At 42.8% G+C, this 19,157-nt stretch overlaps 1 protein-coding gene across 1 annotated transcript in view; it reads right to left on the bottom strand.

The window, feature by feature from the left end:
- Nucleotides 1-1,607: 1,607 nt before the first annotated feature.
- Nucleotides 1,608-19,157, bottom strand: part of LOC124594716 (glypican-5-like) — a 378,800-nt gene continuing 361,250 nt past the window's right edge. Inside the window, exon 9 of the mRNA XM_047133084.1 lies at nt 1,608-2,147. Coding sequence (XP_046989040.1) covers nt 1,975-2,147 — 173 coding nt within the window. The 3' untranslated portion in view covers nt 1,608-1,974. The remainder of the gene's footprint in view (nt 2,148-19,157) is intronic.

The following is a 19,157-nucleotide window of genomic DNA, read 5'->3' as shown; positions in this document are numbered from 1 at the left end:
TTACTAGTCAGAAAGTGGTAGGAGTTTCAGTACAGATTAGAAGGTGATAAATAAAAAATATTTGTAATGTACACTTGTTGAAACTCTGCACTGTTTTCAAAGAAAAAATAAAGACTGTATAACATTTCAGATTTGGAAAAATAGTAGAAAATTTCGATCTCTATTTAAATGGAAAAGTAAATAAAGATAGCCACAGCGTCACTATCTCTCCGTTGCTTAACGAAGAATGAAATTACTAGTCGGAATACAGTGAGAACTAGTAACAATTGTTTAGTGCACTTGCTGGTGAGACAAAAAATTAGTTATGCTCTCTGTAACAGTTAGTAGAATAAATAATATTGTACGTACTATGTCCGCCCACCTAACCGATTCACGCGCGCCCTATCGTCGCTCAGCCCGGCCGCGCATGCGCCGTGGTCGGCCTCAGCTTCAAGTCGCGGCCGCCGGAGGTTCGTGGCAACCTTGGGATTATAATTTAGCTACGATTTGGATTGCACTGTGGTTTTGTGGATTGTATTGTGAATTTAATTACGTAGCAACTTGCTATGAGAGCAATAGACGGTGCCTACTTCAGTGTGGAGAATAAAGATAAGTAATCTTCCTGATCGCTGGCGCCTTACTGTGAGGCTAATCTCTTCTCGGCCATCACATCTTGCGTCACACCCCGGTCACGTGCTGCTACCAATTCCAACTTATGTTTGCCACTCCATGCAGACATAAAAGTACGGAATGCTAGCATTTCAGCCTGGCTGCGATACACAACTAAAAACTTCACGAAGAGTTCGTATTTGAATGCAATGCATTTTTGAATGAGGAAAACTCTTATATAATTGTGCACCGTACCAGTGAATCTACTGCTCCTGATAGGATGGAACATTTAATCCCATTCTGTCTTACTAACTGAATTATAAAACGAAAGATACTGATGTACTTACATTCTAAATGATAAGTTGATGCTTATTCTTTCTATTCGGGCTGGAGTGAGGCATATCTGTAGGTGAGGCGAGAACACTTCTGTTCCCGCTGCAAAGTGTTGTGTAGTGATACGGGAGACCGGGCGTGACAGCGCCTCTTTAATGTAAATTAATTGTAATCTTAAACAATACATTTTTGATAACAAGTGAACGGAAAATTGTCCTGAATTTCTGTATGTTTGAAACAATTCTCGTTCCAAGGAAAAGGATTATTTCACTTGCAATAGAAACAATCAGAGTGAACTGACTTAATGTGGAAAGAGATTCACTTAAAGATAACAAGCTGTTCACTTCATTTTTTTGGCATTATATTTGCTGTACACAAGCAGTTGATCTATTGATACAGCAGTATATTATATTCTTAACATAATGTTAATAATGGGTGACTTTAAGTTTGTGCAAAAATATTTCACTGATTTTGTACAAGTTTGTAACTTCTGTAAGAGTTTATTGTTAAACATCGTTAAATTCTTCAGCTTTTATTGATTACATTGTGAGACACACTTCAATAAAAACGATATTTCATGTTTTCTTTGATGTGTCACATTCTTCAGTTTTTTGTCTTCTTTTCAGACCACAGAGTATATGATTTAAATAAACACTGAGTACCTAAATGGTGAGTTATGAAACGTATAACGCTTACGAAATTTTTATTAACAATATGCACACCACCTTCTTTACACATGAGATCCTAGATCATGGGCTTTTGTACTTCGATCTGCTACTCAAAGAGCCATAGAATCATCTGAAGTATCATGATGCTATTAGACATTTTCTCATCCAAAGGCAACAGCTTTTCCAAAAGTGATTAAATTCTTCAACAAAAGATTGGTACAGTTGCCACTTGAGGGCAATGTATAACTTTTTAATTACGTCATCACAGAGTGATTCGCTCTATGTACTGGATTTCCATAGGCATAATGTCGTTTTTGACCTCTCTTTAACATGTAGAATCGGAAAGAGATTTGAAGCACATGGCTTAAGGAAGGCTTCGTGCAGATTACCACATACTGGTTACGTAAAGGATATGACTTGTAAGTAGAACGCAGCAGACAGCTTGCACTGTGTTAACTGGAAGTCTGTTACTGGAAGTACTCGTTCCTTGTTTGTCACTTCCTTCATCCGAAGAGGGATAAACAGTATTGTCTGTTGACATCGTCTCACCTCCAACAACTACAACAGGAGAAACAGAGATAAACATAAAAATGAGTGCATGAAATAGTAAACTGAAGAAGATTAATTACAATGAATAAAATTTTTCTGGATTTGTGACCGGAAACAAAAACGCCCTGAAGAAGGTCACCTGTAACAGTGACCGAAACGTCGGTGGTTTTACATATTGACAATGTGGTCACAAACCCAGAAAAATTTTATTGAGTGTGACAAAGTACTCGGAAGCCTACATTTTTAAGATGAATTACATTTTTGCACGTTTATTACGACTAGTGAATATATTTCAATAATGCTTGGGTGAAACAGAAGTGATATCTGGTTCAGCTCAAGAAGTGTTACCAGCCCTCAGCTTTTCTTATCTACATAAACAGTTTAGGAGACAATCTGGGCAGCCCCTTCATATTGCCTGCAGATGATGCAGTCGTTTACCGTCTAACAAAGTCATCAGAAGCTCAAAATCAATTGCGAAATGATGCAGACAAGATATTTGTGTTGTGTGAAAAGCGGGAATTGACTCTAAAGTATAAAAAGTGTGAGGTCCTTCACATGAGTACTAAAAGAAATCCGTTAAATTTATTTTACACGATAAATCAAAAAAATTTAAATTATGTCGATTCAACTTTTTACCAAAGGATAACAATTACAAACAATTTAAGCTGGAATTATCATATAGAAAATGCTGGGAGAAAGCGAACCAAGGACCTCGTTTCATTGGAAGGACTAGTAGAAGATGCAACAAATCTACTGAAAAGACTACGTACATTACGCTTGTGTGTTCTCTTCTGGAGTATTGCTGTACAGTATGGAACCCTCTCCTTCAAGAAGGACAGCTCGTCCTGCATTATCGTGGAGTAGCGGGCAGGGTGCCACGGCCGTGATACGAGAACTCAAGTGACAATCATTAAAACAAAAGCGTTTTACGTTGCGGCACGAACTTCTCATGAAATTTCAATGACCAATTTTCTCCTCTGAATGCAAAAATATTTTTGTTCGCCGTCACCTACACAGGGGGACAATCGCCATCGTTATAAAATAAAAGAAATGAGACCTCTCACAGAGAGATTTGAGTGTTCGTTTTTCCCACGTGCTATTCGAGAGTGGAACGGCAGGGAAATAGTCTGGAAGTTATTTGAGGAATCCTGTGTCAGGCACTTACGTGTGTACTGAAGAGTAGTCGTGTGGGGGTAGATAAAGGAGACCTTGTACTTTTTTTTATTTTTCTGGGTAGAACGGGTCTATTCGAGTGAAGACCCATTTTAAAGTCAAAAACTTTTCGGCGAATACCAGGTGTGCTTGAAGTGAGGCAGAGGGAATACCAACAGGAAATGCATGGGAGGGGGATTTCCAGTTGTGGTATTTGCCCTACAGCCTGCCGCTACCCATGGTCGGAACCGAAGGATGGAAACCGTTTTTGATTTAATTGCGCGGCTGTATGTCCCAGATAAGAAAATTAAAAGCATAGTGTATGTAAAACTGTGTTTGTTCATATGTATACAAAGTCGATGATTTGTACGACATAAGCAGTGTACTTCCGTCGCTGCCAATAGTATGAGGGTTAGAACAGGTTCTGCTAGCCGTGTGCTACGCCTTCCACATCGCTGGCAACGTGCTCTACTCAACGCTGGTGACTACTTTGAAGGACAGTAACAGGTGAAAACATGTAACTCTTTTCTATTGGTTGTGAATAAATAGTTGCCACTATTTCAGTTCCAACAGGCGTATTTGTTTGATCGAAGAGTCCACGGGTGTACTGCTGGGCAGACATGACTCCATCGTCAGGTGCGCTGACGAAATGAGCTCCTGAGGGCGGGCGGCCGCCTTATATCCCCTTCCCCCCCCCCCCCCCCCCCACCACCACCCTTCGGGCGTCGGTAGTCGCGGAGACGCAGGTGTCGGTGTAGTTGCTGCGTCCGCCCAGCTCGCCACATCATTTTCGTTGCTGAGTGTATTCTTAATTATACTCAGTGCTGGTTCCCATGCTTTGCTACCGCAGTCTCGGTTGATGAGATCGTCCCTGGTGCGAATTTCGATGGCCTCTCTGACAACACTGTCCCAGTATTTTCAAGTCTTGCCCGAGATCTTGGTACGGTCGTAATCCACCTCCTGTTTTCCGGACAAACCGCCGACTTGTTAGGATACTTCCGTTGTGTGTGCGTTTGATGATCTCGGCAACGATCTTCGATGGTACGCACTGTCTGTCCAATACAAGTCTTACCACACTGACAGTAAATCTGGTATACACCTGCCTTTCGCAGTCCGAGATCATCTTTCACACTTCCCAATAACGCTCGTGTTTTATTGGGCGGGCAACAGACAAACTCGGTGTTTCTTTAATACGCGTCCGATTTTCCCCAACAGTGCGCCAGTGTACGGAATAAATGCAGTGGCTACTTCTTCCTCCGTGACTCCTTCCGTCCTAAATGGTAGTATTGTAGTGGTGGGGCAGAGAGCGCGTCTAATCTGCCATTCCGAGTACCCGTTCTCTCGGAATACGGTTGTGATGTTTTCCAGCGCCTGGGGCAGACTCTCTGTGTCTGAGATGCTGCGCGCCCTGTGTACCAGTGCTTTTAGAACCCCATTTCCATGAGAAGGTTGGTGACAGCTGTCTACATGGAAATACACATCAGTCTGCGTTTTCTTCCTGTACACACCGTGGTCCAATGTGCCATGAGCCCTTCTCTTGGAGGTCAGGACATGCTTGTAAAGGTCGGTGGTCTTCTCTTCAAGTTTCTGGCTATACGCTCGACTGACTCTTATAGAGGCAACCTGTTGAATAATGAAACAACGTCTAAGCTCACCAGGATAACTTAGTCTTGCAGCCAGAAATTGTCTCCACAGTTTGTTTCGTTATTCACCAAGCTGCCTCTAGAAGAGTCACTCGAGCTTATAGCCAGAAATTTGACGAGACGACCACCGACCTTTTGAAGCATGTTCTGACCTCCACGTATTTTCTGTTTCATGAAGAATATAGTGAACAAACAGAAGTAGTCATGATGGGCAGCCCACTGTCACCCGTGGGCGCGAATTTGTATATGGAGTACTTCGAGGAGGAAGCCTTGGCGTCATCCGAATGGAAACCTACTTGTTTTTTTCGTTATGTAGATGATACGTTCGTCACCTGTCCCCATGGTAGGGACAAGGTCTTGGACTCCATACATCACAAAATCCAATGCACAATGGAGACCGAAGCAGAAGGAGGATTACCACTCCTGGACGTCACAGTGTGTACAGGAAGAAAACGCACACTGGTCTGTATTTTCATGTAAACAGCTGTCACTACCCTTCTCAGAGAACTGGGGCTCTAAAAACACTGGTACACAGGGCGCGCAGCATCTCAGACACAGAGAGTCTGCCCCAGGCGCTGGAACACCTCAGAACCGTATTCCGAGAGAACGGGTACTCGGAATGGCAGATTAGACGCGCTCTCTGCCCCACCACTACAGAACAACCTTTGGAGACGGAAGGAGTCCCAGAGGAAGAAGTAGCCACTGCATTTATTCCGTACACTGGTGCACTATTTGGGAAAATCGGACGCGTATTAAAGAAACACCGAGTTAAAACTTTTTCCCGCCCAGTAAACATGAGCGTTATTGGGAAGTGTGAAAGATGATCTCGGATTGCGGAAGGCAGGTATATACCAGATTCCCTGTCAGTGAGGTAGGACTAGTTTTGGACAGACAGTTCGCACCATCGAAGATCGTTGCCGAGAACATCAAACGCACAGACAACTGAAGTAACCTAACAAGTCGGCGGTCGCAGAGCACTATTTGTCCTGAAAGTAAGAGGTGGATTACGAACGTACCAAGATCACGGCCCAGGCTTCTAAATAATGGGACAGCGATGTCAGAGAGGCCATCAAAATTCGCACCAGGGACGAACTCATCAACCGAGACTGCAGTAGCAAAGCATGGGAACCAGCACTGAGTATAATTAAGAATACACTCAGCAACGAAAACGATGCGGCGAACCGGGCGGAAGCAGCAACTACACCGACGCTGCCACAGACGCCGACCCCTGCGTCTCCGCGACTACCGACGCGCGACTGCGGGCGCGGACCGCGGAGGGAACGGCCCGTCGGGGGGAGGGGATATAAGGAGGCCGCCCGCCCTCAAGAGCTCATTTCGTCAGCGCACCTGACGATGGCGACATGATTGATCGCCGTAATATTGTGCCCGTCACTGTGAAGCGGCAATACACCCGTGGACTCTTCGACCATAATAAATATTTGTCTTCTGTTGAATACCATATAGTGATAAATGAGAGACATAAGAACTTACGTAAATCGGCCGAAATAGTAGTATATCACAAAATTTTGTCCATGGCTGCACGTTCAGAGACCGTGAATAGTTACAATTGCAAGAAAACAGCCCTCGGTCACTAATTTTAACGACTTAACTGGGTTTCAACACTGCTAGGAGTGTCTTCCTCAGAATTTAAATCAAAGAATGGTCTATAACATGGTCACAGAATTATGACTAAAGACGTATAATACAGAGTAAAAGTACAGAATCTGTAGTCTGTTTGCAACTTGTAACTGCGTAAGTAACGACCAGCCCTTAGTGGTTCGCCATCACTATTTTTTATCTTAAATATCTTTGTGACTAATGCCCTTTCGGCATATTTATTATTTTATAAATGACATATAAGTACTGCCAGTCTTTCACTATGATTCTGTACTTATACTCTGTATCATATGTTTTTAGTCATAATTCTGTGACCATTCTTTGATTTAAATTCTCAGGAAGACACTCCTAGAAGTGATGAAACCCGGTTAATTCGTTAAAAATAGTGGCCGAGGGCTGTTTTCTTTCAATTGTAGAAGTATATCACTTCCATTAGTGGTCAGACTGTATAGTCTTTCATAAAAGTTGACGTGTTATATATTGATCAAGGTGGGTTCTAGCGGTGACGAATCACAGATCTACGACTTTTAAGGTGAAATACAGCCTTTCGCACAGATATCTTGTTATTGCCTTCATATTGCCCTTTTACCTACATTGCTTGCGTCCGAAATACACTATGTCATCAGAGGTATCAGGACACCACTGTGTAACTCGTAACTGACCACTACATGTCACGGCAGTCGGACGCAGTATACATTGAGGCGGGGAATGTTGTGTTGTCAGTAAAGAATCAGTAACAGCAAAATGGGTCGGTTAGAAGAACTCAGCGTCATCGAAACTGGGCTAGTCACTGGATGTCACCTGAGCAACAGATTCATCATTCTGTAGCTGCCCAAGACGAAGGTTGGTGACGTGACTGTGAATTGGAAATGAGAAGGAACAAACACAGCTAATATAAGGCGAGACTAGGCAGACCTGATGTAGAGGCAGGCAGCGTCCAGTATTTCGGAGGGTTGTGATAAAAAATCACATGAAATCAACAGAAGGAAACACTCGTGAGTTTTAAATTAGCTCCATCAGTCCAGATAGCGCAATGACTATGCGGTTTTTTTTTTTTTTTGGTCATCAGTCTACTGACTGGTTTGATGCGGCCCGCCACGAATTCCTTTCCTGTGCTAACCTCTTCATCTCAGAGTAGCAATTGCAACCTACGTCCTCAATTATTTGCTTGACGTATTCCAATCTTTGTCTTCCTCTACAGTTTTTGCCCTCTACAGCTCCCTCTAGTACCATGGAAGTCATTCCCTCATGTCTTAGCAGATGTCCTATCATCCTGTCCCTTCTCCTTATCAGTGTTTTCCACATATTCCTTTCCTCTCCGATTCTGCATAGAACCTCCTCATTCCTTACCTTATCAGTCCACCTAATTTTCAGCATTCGTCTATAGCACCACATCTCAAATGCTTCGATTCTCTTCTGTTCCGGTTTTCCCACAGTCCATGTTTCACTACCACACAATGCTGTACTCCAGACGTACATCCTCAGAAATTTCTTCCTCAAATTAAGGCCGGTATTTGATATTAGTAGACTTCTCTTGGCCAGAAATGCCTTCTTTGCCATAGCGAGTCTGCTTTTGATGTCCTCCTTGCTCCGTCCGTCATTGGTTATTTTACTGCCTAGGTAGCAGAATTCCTTAACTTCACTAACTTCGTGACCATCAATCCTGATGTTAAGTTTCTCGCTGTTCTCATTTCTACTACTTCTCATTACCTTCGTCTTTCTCCGATTTACTCTCAAACCATACTGTGTACTCATTAGACTGTTCATTCCGTTCAGCAGATCATTTAATTCTTCTTCGCTTTCACTCAGGATAGCAATGTCATCAGCGAATCGTATCATTGATATCCTTTCACCTTGTATTTTAATTCCACTCCTGAACCTTTCTTTTATTTCCATCATTGCTTCCTCGATGTACAGATTGAAGAGTAGGGGCGAAAGGCTACAGCCTTGTCTTACACCCTTCTTAATACGAGCACTTCGTTCTTGATCGTCCACTCTTATTATTCCCTCTTGGTTGTTGTACATATTGTATATGACCCGTCTCTCCCTATAGCTTACCCCCTACTTTTTTCAGATCTCGAACAGCTTGCACCATTTTATATTGTCGAACGCTTTTTCCAGGTCGACAAATCCTATGAAAGTGTCTTGATTTTTCTTTAGCCTTGCTTCCATTATTAGCCGTAACGTCAGAATTGCCTCTCTCGTCCCTTTACTTTTCCTAAAGCCAAACTGATCGTCACCTAGTGCATTCTCAATTTTCTTTTCCATTCTTCTGTATATTATTCTTGTAAGCAGCTTCGATGCATTAGCCGTTAAGCTGATTGTGCGATAATTCTCGCACTTGTCAGCTCTTGCCATCTTCGGAATTGTGTGGATGATGCTTTTCCGAAAGTCAGATGGTATGTCACCAGACTCATATATTCTACACACCAACGTGATTAGTCGTTTTGTTGCCACTTCCCCCAATGATTTTAGAAATTCTGATGGAATGTTATCTATCCCTTCTGCCTTATTTGACCGTAAGTCTTTCAAAGCTCTTTTAAATTCCGATTCTAATACTGGATCCCCTATCTCTTCTAAATCGACTCCTGTTTCTTCTTCTATCACATCAGACAAATCTTCACCCTCATAGAGGCTTTCAATGTATTCTTTCCACCTATCTGCTCTCTCCTCTGCATTTAACAGTGGAATTCCCGTTGCACTCTTAATGTTACCACCGTTGCTTTTAATGTCACCAAAGGTTGTTTTGACTTTCCTGTGTGCTGAGTCTGCCCTTCCGACAATCATATCTTTTTCATTGTCTTCACATTTTTCCTGCAGCCATTTCGTCTTAGCTTCCCTGCACTTCCTATTTATTTCATTCCTCAGCGACTTGTATTTCTGTATTCCTGATTTTCCTGGAACATGTTTGTACTTCCTTCATTCATCAATCAACTGAAGTATTTCTTCTGTTACCCATGGTTTCTTCGCAGCTACCTTCTTTGTACCTATGTTTTCCTTCCCAACTTCTGTGATGGCCCTTTTTAGAGATGTCCATTCCTCTTCAACTGTACTGCCTACTGCGCTATTCCTTATTGCTGTATCTATAGCGTTAGAGAACTTCAAACGTATCTCGTCATTCCTTAGTACATCCGTATCCCACTTCTTTGCGTATTGATTCTTCCTGACTAATGTCTTGAACTTCAGCCCACTCTTCATCACTACTATACCGTGATCTGAGTCTATATCTGCTCCTGGGTACGCCTTACAATCCAGTATCTGATTTCGGAATCTCTGTCTGACCATGATGTAATCTAATTGAAATCTTCCCGTGTCTCCTGGCCTTTTTTGAAGTATACCTCCTCCTCCTGTGATTCTTGAACAGGCTATTCGCTATTACTAGCTGAAACTTGTTACAGAACTCAATTAGTCTTTCTCCTCTTTCATTCCTTGTCCCAAGCCCATATTCTCCTGTAACCTTTTCTTCTACTCCTTCCCCTACAACTGCATTCCAGTCGCCCATGACTATTAGATTTTCGTCCCCCTTTACATACTGCACTACCCTTTCAGTATCCTCATACACTTTCTCTATCTGTTCATCTTCAGCTTGTGACGTCGGCATGTATACCTGAACTATCGTTGTCGGTGTTGGTCTGCTGTCGATTCTGATTAGAACAACCCGGTCACTGAACTGTTCACAGTAACACACCCTCTGCCCTACCTTCCTATTCATAACGAATCCTACACCTGTTATACCATTTTCTGCTGCTGTTGATATTACCCGATACTCATCTGACCAGATATCCTTGTCTTCCTTCCACTTCACTTCAGTGACCCCTACTATATCTAGATTGAGCCTTTGCATTTCCCTTTTCAGATTTTCTAGTTTCCCTACCACGTTCAAGCTTCTGACATTCCACGCCCCGACTCGTAGAACGTTGTCCTTTCGTTGATTATTCAATCTTTTTCTCATGGTAACCTCCCCCTTGGCAGTCCCCTCCCGGAGATCCGAATGGGGGACTATTCCGGAATCTTTTGCCAATGGAGAGATCATCATGACACTTCTTCAATTACAGGCCACATGTCCTGTGGATACACGTTACGTGTCTTTAATGCAGTGGTTTCCATTGCCTTCTGCATCCTCATGTCGTTAATCAATGCTGATTCTTCCGCCTTTATGGGCAATTTCCCACCCCTAGGACAAGAGAGTGCCCTGAACCTCTATCCGCATCTCCGCCCTGTTTGACAAGGCCGTTGGCAGAATGAGGCTGACTTCTTATGCCGGAAGCCTTCGGCCGCCAGTGCTGATTATTTATCAAAATTTAGGCAGTGGCGGCGATCGAACCCGGGACCGAAGACGTTTTGGTTATGAATCAAAGACGCTACCCCTAGACCACGGGTACATGCGTAACGAGTTAAAAGGAATGGGGAGATCCTTATAAGCCACATATACCTATAGTCAGTGCTGAAGGACGCTTGAGGTGATATAAACAGCGACCCTACCGGGCAGTGGGTAAGTGAGGGGAAGTGAGTGATTCAGCGCAAAGGATTACGCTGTAAGCTGTTGCAGTCTGGTGCAATTGGTTTCGTTTGATGAATGCCTGGTGAATGTAACCTACCATCATATGTGGTGCCAACATTGAAGTTCGGGACGTGTTGTTACTGTATGGTGACATTTTTTGTGATAGTTTTTGGTAGGACGTTGTCCCTCCATTGTGCTTAAAAATGCTAACTGCAGAAGAACATTTTAGCATTCTATGCTCCTACAGTAGAGGAAAAGTTCAGAGGCAATGACTGTTTGTAGCAGCATAACAATGCGCCCTGTGACGAAGTGGCCTGTGGACAGCAACGTTTCTGAAATGGGCTGACTTGTCCGGAGTCCCGACCTGCATGCAATGAATTACGTTTAGGGTGAATTAGAAAGTCGACTTCGATCCAGACCCCAGCGTCACCTTCTCTGAGTTCGGGCTACAAGAAATAGTGGGCTACCATTCCTCCAGAGACATTCAGACACCTCACTGAAAGCGTCCCCAGCACACTTCACGCCGTCAGAAAGGCGCCGGGTAGCCACGCCTCATGTTATTTTACACTTACAGGTGTCCAGCTACTTTGCACCTTAAAGTATGTTTCAAACTTTCAACTGGGAGAAACTAGTAGCAGTTCCTAGAGCAATTTGACCATTTGGAATATGAAACTTGTTTCAGATTGCTCATCGGCGTTGTCACCGGCGCCATTGCCGGTTATTAGTGTGTGCACTAAGGGCGCTCCGTTCAAATTTTTTTGGCAACAAGGGAGTAAACTACACGAAGGCAGTCTGTAGAGAGACATTCCATATGAGGACGAGCGTTGTCCTGGTGACGGATAGCAGCAGAATACATTCCCAAGAGAGAAAAGACTCGTCAGCACTGCAGACTCGTCAGCAAGGCATTGTTTCCTATTACGGCAACACCCTAAAAGCAAGGGCATATGGAGGAACAAAGCAGGATAACTTTAAGTCACCGGGTGCGTATTCCAACACGTGTTACGATTGTGGTTCCAGGTGTATAGACCCGACAAGAAGAATTTTTGAGGTCTGTTTTACAGTAATTAGTAACTACTCGGGCTCACTGTCAGCTACAAACGCCCATTTACACTAAACCGGCTGCACAGTTATTAACCTACGTCCAAGTTTGCAGGTGCTGCACTACGAAATTAAGGGTTTCGCACTCAACATTTTATAGGAGGCTGAAATTAATTCATCATTAAAGAAGTTCCCCGAAACTACTGCCAGCGAGTAGGCCGAGCTGCACCACGAAACTCTGCTATCCAGTGTTGATTGTTGTCTACCCACACCCCTAGGGATGCTGTTATTCTTTGTTGCGGTTCTTGTTTTGTAAGACCAGATTTTATATTTTATATTTAATAGTCGTAGCTGGATATTTTTTTAAAAAAACGAACTTCTTCATGTGCCCTGCAATACTATTGATACGCTAAACGCCTGCTGGTTCTAAGTAGTAGTGCACTGTAGCATTCAAAAAATATTCATGTTTTTAGCTAACTTTTCCAAAGTTGTATTAATTTGCGCTATAATTAACTGGTTTTAACTGTTCTAAAGAAGAAATCCGAATCACCATGTAACACATAGTAGTACGTAAGTTTCACGCGCTGCTAAGCCAACCCCCCACCCCCAACCCTATCCAGTCACAGGTGGTACCATTTCGGACCGAGACTTCCGCTAGCGCCACCTCACACACATGGCTCGTGAACGCCGAACCATCACTACTATTTATGCTGGCGTAATGCACACTTCTGTGCCGTCCACGGCAAAACATTCAAGACTTTATTATACCTATCTATCAAAGTTAAGACACGTTAATGTGGAGTTTTTAGTTAGTTCCCGTAAGTACGGGGGTCGTTCAATAAGTAATGCCCCACATTTTTTTAAAAAGGCCGTTAATATATACATAGGCAAACGTCCTTGCTGGTGCTTCACATTCGATGTTTGTTCTGTGAGCCGGTGAAGTTTCTAACCGTTGTGGCAGATAGCAGAGCCATAGTACCGCATCAAAATGTCATCTACATAGCTACAAGCAGTGTGCTGTTATTGAATTTTTGTATGGAGAACAAGAAACCGTGGTGAACATACACAAATGTTTGTGTGCAGTGTATAGCGATGCTGCAGCTCGTAGGAATACAGTCGGGCGACGGGTAAGGAAAGTTATAGCCTCAGGAAATGAAGAAACAGAGCTCCATAACCAGCCATGCTCGGGACGTCCTGTCACAGCCACTGCCCCGGACATGCTGAATCGTGCGGATGCCTTTATTCGTGCCGACCGGCGACTCACAACTTGACAACTGGCTCTACAGTTGTCGGTCAACATTGGAAGTGCGTCTTCAATGACCGAGACACTTGGATATTCAAAGAGGTGATCACGAATGCTCACAGCGGACCACAAGATTCAAAGAAAGGCCATTTCATCTGAGCGTTTGGAGATCGACGGAGAGGCCTTTCTGTCACGGATCGTTACTGGAGACGAAAGCTGGGTACACCACTTTGCGCCGGAAACAAAAAGGCAGTCCATGGAGTGACATCATCCTCATTCACCAGTAAATAAGAAACTGAAGAGAACCTCCTCCGCCGGAAAAGTGGATGTGATTGTGATGTGGGTTTGTGATGGCGTCATTCTCGTGGACGTGATGCGAAGAGGGTCAACCATCAATACAGAGGTCAACACGATAGTGCACGCCCACACACAAGTCTGAGAACCCGGGAACGCATCACCAAATTGGGTTGGACATCACTGTCTCATCCATCCTACAGTCCAGACCTGGCACCCTCGGACTTCCATCTCTTTGGGCTGCTTAAAGATTCTCTACGGGGAACAAAATCTGAAGACGCCGAAGGCGTCAGTCATGCAGTGAAAACATGGCCACGCCTACAGGACAAGAGCTTTTACCAGCAGGGAATACATGCTCTTCCACAACGTTGGCGTACGGCTATAAAACGTGATGGAGACTACGTAAAGAAACAGGACATGGACAAGACATGTTGAGGTATATTGTCACCAAATTCTGGCTTTTAAGAATAAATATGTTCTGAGAAAAAATATGTCGCGCATTACTTATTGAACGACCCTCGTACATGGGACTAAGAAACTTAAAAAGGTTTATCCGGCTTCCTATTAGTTAAGGCCTCAGTAAACGGTCAAACGTGTTTGACAAAATCACTCTTATCTAGCCACGGATTTGTCAAGCAAGCCTGTACACGTTCAAACAATGTTTGTCAGCTTAACCTCAATCTGAAACAAACGCTATTCGTGCTAGTGTGTATTTTGAGACTTGAAAGTAATGAGACAGGTCAAATGGTTCAAATGGCTCTGAGCACTATGCGACTCAACTTCTAAGGTCATCAGTCGCCTAGAACTTAGAACTAATTAAACCTAACTAACCTAAGGACATCACACACATCCATGCCCGAGGCAGGATTCGAACCTGCGACCGTAGCGGTCACGCGGTTCCAGACTGAAGCGCCTTTAACCGCACGGCCACACCGGCCGGCGAGACAGGTCAGAAATGCAGACAAAGCAAACCTCATACTGACTATGTCTCTGTGATTAAAGAGGAAGAAGAAAACAAGACTGTGGCCCAGGAAATGGCTTAAAATGAGAGATTTGCCCATGAAAATATGGTAAAGGAAATATTACTCTCAGAACCCGATGATTACATCAACTTTCTTCGAACGAGCAATGAAACTTTTTGAAGCTTATTAAGTCCCTTCTAAAAGAGCAAACTTTCCTCTCCAGTTCGTTTTTATGTAGTCACGAATGTGTTAAACAAGTCCGTACACGTACTAAGAAAGCTTGTCAGTTAACCCTTACATATGAAGCAGACGCTTTTCGTGTATGCTGTATTTTGGCACCAATGGGAATGGCCATAAAAGCAAAGACAGCATTCTGACGTTGCGTCTAGCACTGCGTTTAAAGAAGAAGAAAACAAGACGCTGGTCCAGGAAATGTTTTAAAATGAGAAATATGCAACTGCAAAGCTGTTAATGAAAGTGTTTCAGTAAGAATCTGATGAGTACATCGACTTTCTGCAGGTGGACAGCGAAACGTTTACTAACTTGTTTAGCGTTCCTTTAACTTCACATTGAGAAAGAATGTACAAGTATCTGAAAACTTATTCTCTCTTACTTGGTCCTCTAATGACAGGTCATTAAAATACCGCAACGAGGGAACATATGGCCCACATCGTCCGTGGAAGAACTTTGATTTCTTTTATTTCATTCCACTCCGTTCGTATGCCACTGTATGCGTAAAATATTGATTTTATAACCTCTTCATGTGTAATAGATGGCTGGGAAAGAAATGGTACCTCTACTAGTTTGGTAATTGTCAGCGCTATTTTGTTTTTATACTTGATCATAGATTTCATAATGGTGGAAACTCGCGATACAGTGAGATAAATCGTAATAAAACAATTTCTCACTTAATATATGTAGCGAAACGTCGACATAAAAAACGTTCGCCATCTTGTCAAACTTTCTGCCAGTCAAAATTTTTCGCAAACTCGACAAACACGGTCTATGATTCACAAACACGTCAAACTGCACCGTAAACTGACAAACATACCCGGCGAAGTGGCGCATTGGTTACCACACTGGACGCGTGTTTGGCAGGACGACGGTTCAAACCCGCGTCCCGCCATCCTGATTTAGGTTTTTCGTGATTTCACTAAATCGCTTCAGGCAAATGCCGGAATGGTTCCATTTAAAGGGCACGGCCGTCTTCTTTCCCCATTCTTCCCAAATCCGAGGGCACCGATGACCTCGCTGTTTGGTCTCCTCCCACCCACTCAACCAACCACGAATTGGTCAAACATTGGCAAGTTTAGTTAAGTTTGACAAAATGTTTCATCGTTTACGGAGGCCTTTACAGGTGCCGTGCGACTCCAGTCAGTTATAAACAACCGCTTCTAGCGTGCTATCGGTTTTATCTAGACGATGAACGATGGGATTTTCCTGTAATCAACCACTTTACCGCGCCATGATTTTTTAAAAAGCTGTGAGTACTCAGCTCTCATTGTTATATGGCGTTTTATGGAAGTACACGTCTGTTTTAAGACTCATTATAATTCTGTAATGTTTTAATTTGCACCGGTCACCTAAAGATGCATTTCTACTAGTGCGAAACCGGTAGTAACTTTTTAATAAAAGTATTTTAACGGCCAGCGTGGAAGATTTTATACATCGTGTGGAATTTTGGACGCAGTTCCTTGATCTCTGAAATAATATGCTCTAAAGGCAAGTCTCTGCTGTGGTATTTATCGTGACCTCGTTGGATGGCTATTCAGTAACCTGTCTTCACCCAACAGCATGGGAGACACTGGCTGTTGCTGCAAGTCCACTACAGTTTCCCGACAACAGGTGCATATGTAAAGTGGTACGACATGCTTGTTGCTGTCCTCTCGTGGCATGGTTAGACTTGACGACACGTGTTTCCATTCAGTCCAACATTGTGTAGCTTTCATATCCGAACGTTACTGATGCCTGGATATTGCCCAATTCGAACATCGGAAACATGCAGGCAATGATGATGCTCTATTCAGTCTGCATCAATGATTGGAAACGTTACCTGATGCGAGAGCGCGCCGTTCCCAGAGATCCTTCGCAGTGCTCAATAGCGACTTGACAGTTATGGGTGGGCTGCCTTTTCAGTTTTAACAAAAACCAAACAAAAAAATTCTTTGTTCATATCATTCTTTTCTCAGAAATTTGCGTTTGAAATTTATTCACTTTTTCGTGCGATCGATCCGGTTTGCACATTTTTCCGCTCCACCCGAAAACGTAGTTTTATGATAATTCAACAGTCTCTTGAGTCAACGGAAATTGTTTGTCCGCGCATTCTTTGCTTGCAAGGAACAAAACTAAGTCGTTAGACGACAAATCACATCACTACGGGCAATTATACATTAATTTCACGTTTTTCTCTGTCAAACAATAAACTGCCAGGCACACAGAATGACGGATAGAATTACCACTATCAAGTCGATGCAGCACATACTTTTTTTTTTGCTACTTTCGATAACTAGAGACAAACAAATTGTTGTATTCCATTGGACATTAATTATTCTTCAGTTCTCTATAGCAAGGGTCGTGACATGTCCAGTGTGGCCAAAGAAACGGGCGATGATTGTTTTAAGGGGATACGGAATCACCTATCCCCGCAATGTTAATATATGCCTACTATAGGGAACATTTTCTCACAAACTACTGGAGACAGAGAGGTAAAAATTTTACTGTATGTGCATTCATATGTTACAACAACACTGAAACAACAGTTTATTGTCAAAGTATTTTCTTACAGAGATATTGTACATTTATTTTTAAGTAAATTTTTTCCATCGCTTTTTACTAGACTATCACCCCTAAGTCTTTTGTAAATCAAGTAATTAAAAAATCGTTGTTTCAGTATGTAATAGGGACCTATGTCACTACGTCATAAAAATTTCAGACTTCTAGGTTGACCAGTACCTGAGATAATGTTCCTAGATGAAGTAAAAAGTAAACTTACGGGAAACGGAGAAAGAAGATTAAAACATTCCTGATCCGTAGCTAATACCCCCTTCACAGTCTTCATAATCATCTTCAAGTCTTCTTTTGGCACCCCTCTGCACCTGTCTTGCTTTTTTCACTAATGTCTTGATTATATTATCAGCATGCCTTAGTCTGTGCTGATCTAAAAAGAACATAGCACGTACCGTACGTGAACCAACACACATACCCAACTTTTGAAGGACCTGGCATTTAGTTATATTTCCAAGATTGAAGGTTGCCACAGCATCATACACACCAAAATGTAGTGTATTAATTCCGACAAACACTGTTTTTGGGAGACGATGCCATATCACACTATTCAAGCACTCGTTGGGGTTCTGCGTTTTTCCGTGAAGACATTTCATCAGAAGACTTCTGTCAGCCAGATCTCTGAAAATGGGCTTTATTTCTGCCATGATGGCTGATGGTAGACTGTGGTGGTGAATGTATTTCTCTCCTGTTGTTAGTCCCCTATTGTATTTACACCAGCTGTTTTCACCTTTGGGGCACAAACCATGTTGTGGATGCTCATCCGTGGATGCGGTGTTGAAATATAAAGCCCATATAGCTCTCCTCATTTCTTCAAGATTGCCTGTATTTTGCCTGATTGCAAGGCCATAGCAGTTCTGAATGTGGTCTATTATGGAATCAGTCAATCTTCCTCTGCCATCCAAGGTTTTCCCATCATCTAGTTTTTTCCCTTTCATAACTGATTTTAACCTTCTCAGCCTGGCACCCATTCTCTTCTGCACATGTCCTATACATTCAAGTTTGCTTATATTTACACTGTTCCCATATGGTTTGCTTTCCAAAACTTCTTTGAATGCTTTAGAGTCACCATCTCCCAGATATTTGACATAGCGAACATTATACCACTGTGAAGAGCGATGAAAAATTTTCTTCACCCCAGCAACCTCCATGCCACCACTACTACCATAATAATTAGCAATACAGTCATCACTGTGTTCATTTTTCAGCCTGCCTGTGCACCTACAGTATTTAGACATTATTGCAACATCAATAACCTTGCCAGTATCAACACTAGTTGCTGTTACAACACCATTGTTGGAGGTGTGGCCCCTTTTCTGCCACGTGCCATCAAACGCCACTGTGAGGTCACGACTGCCGTCATTTTCTTCCACTGCTTCTTCCACAGCAACCTGCATTGACTTCTGTGCTACATCTTCAACTGCAGATCCTAGTACATAATTGTAAGCTTCAAACTTTGAAGGTGCACTTGGAAGATTTAGAACACCACATAGCATATCACCAGCTGCTTTGCCCTTACCAATTGCTCGCAATCCATAAACTAACCTAATATTTACACTATAAAGTTCAGTTTTCTTGTATCCATTATTTACAGTTACTGAAACCGAACTTGGAAACTTACAGCTGTATTTACAAACACTGCATATTAAATTAAACTGGGCAGCCAGGCCAACATGGGACTCTACTTTCAGAGAAACGTTTCCATGACATTTTTTGCAGCACAAACTGTTTTCAAGAGCTTCACACAATATATTCGTATCAATGAGTTCAAAAACTTCATTCCCT

This window comes from Schistocerca americana, chromosome 2 (genome assembly GCF_021461395.2).
Source record: "Schistocerca americana isolate TAMUIC-IGC-003095 chromosome 2, iqSchAmer2.1, whole genome shotgun sequence".
NCBI classification, from domain to species: Eukaryota; Metazoa; Arthropoda; class Insecta; order Orthoptera; family Acrididae; genus Schistocerca; species Schistocerca americana.
This window is presented reverse-complemented; position numbering and strand designations above follow the sequence as displayed.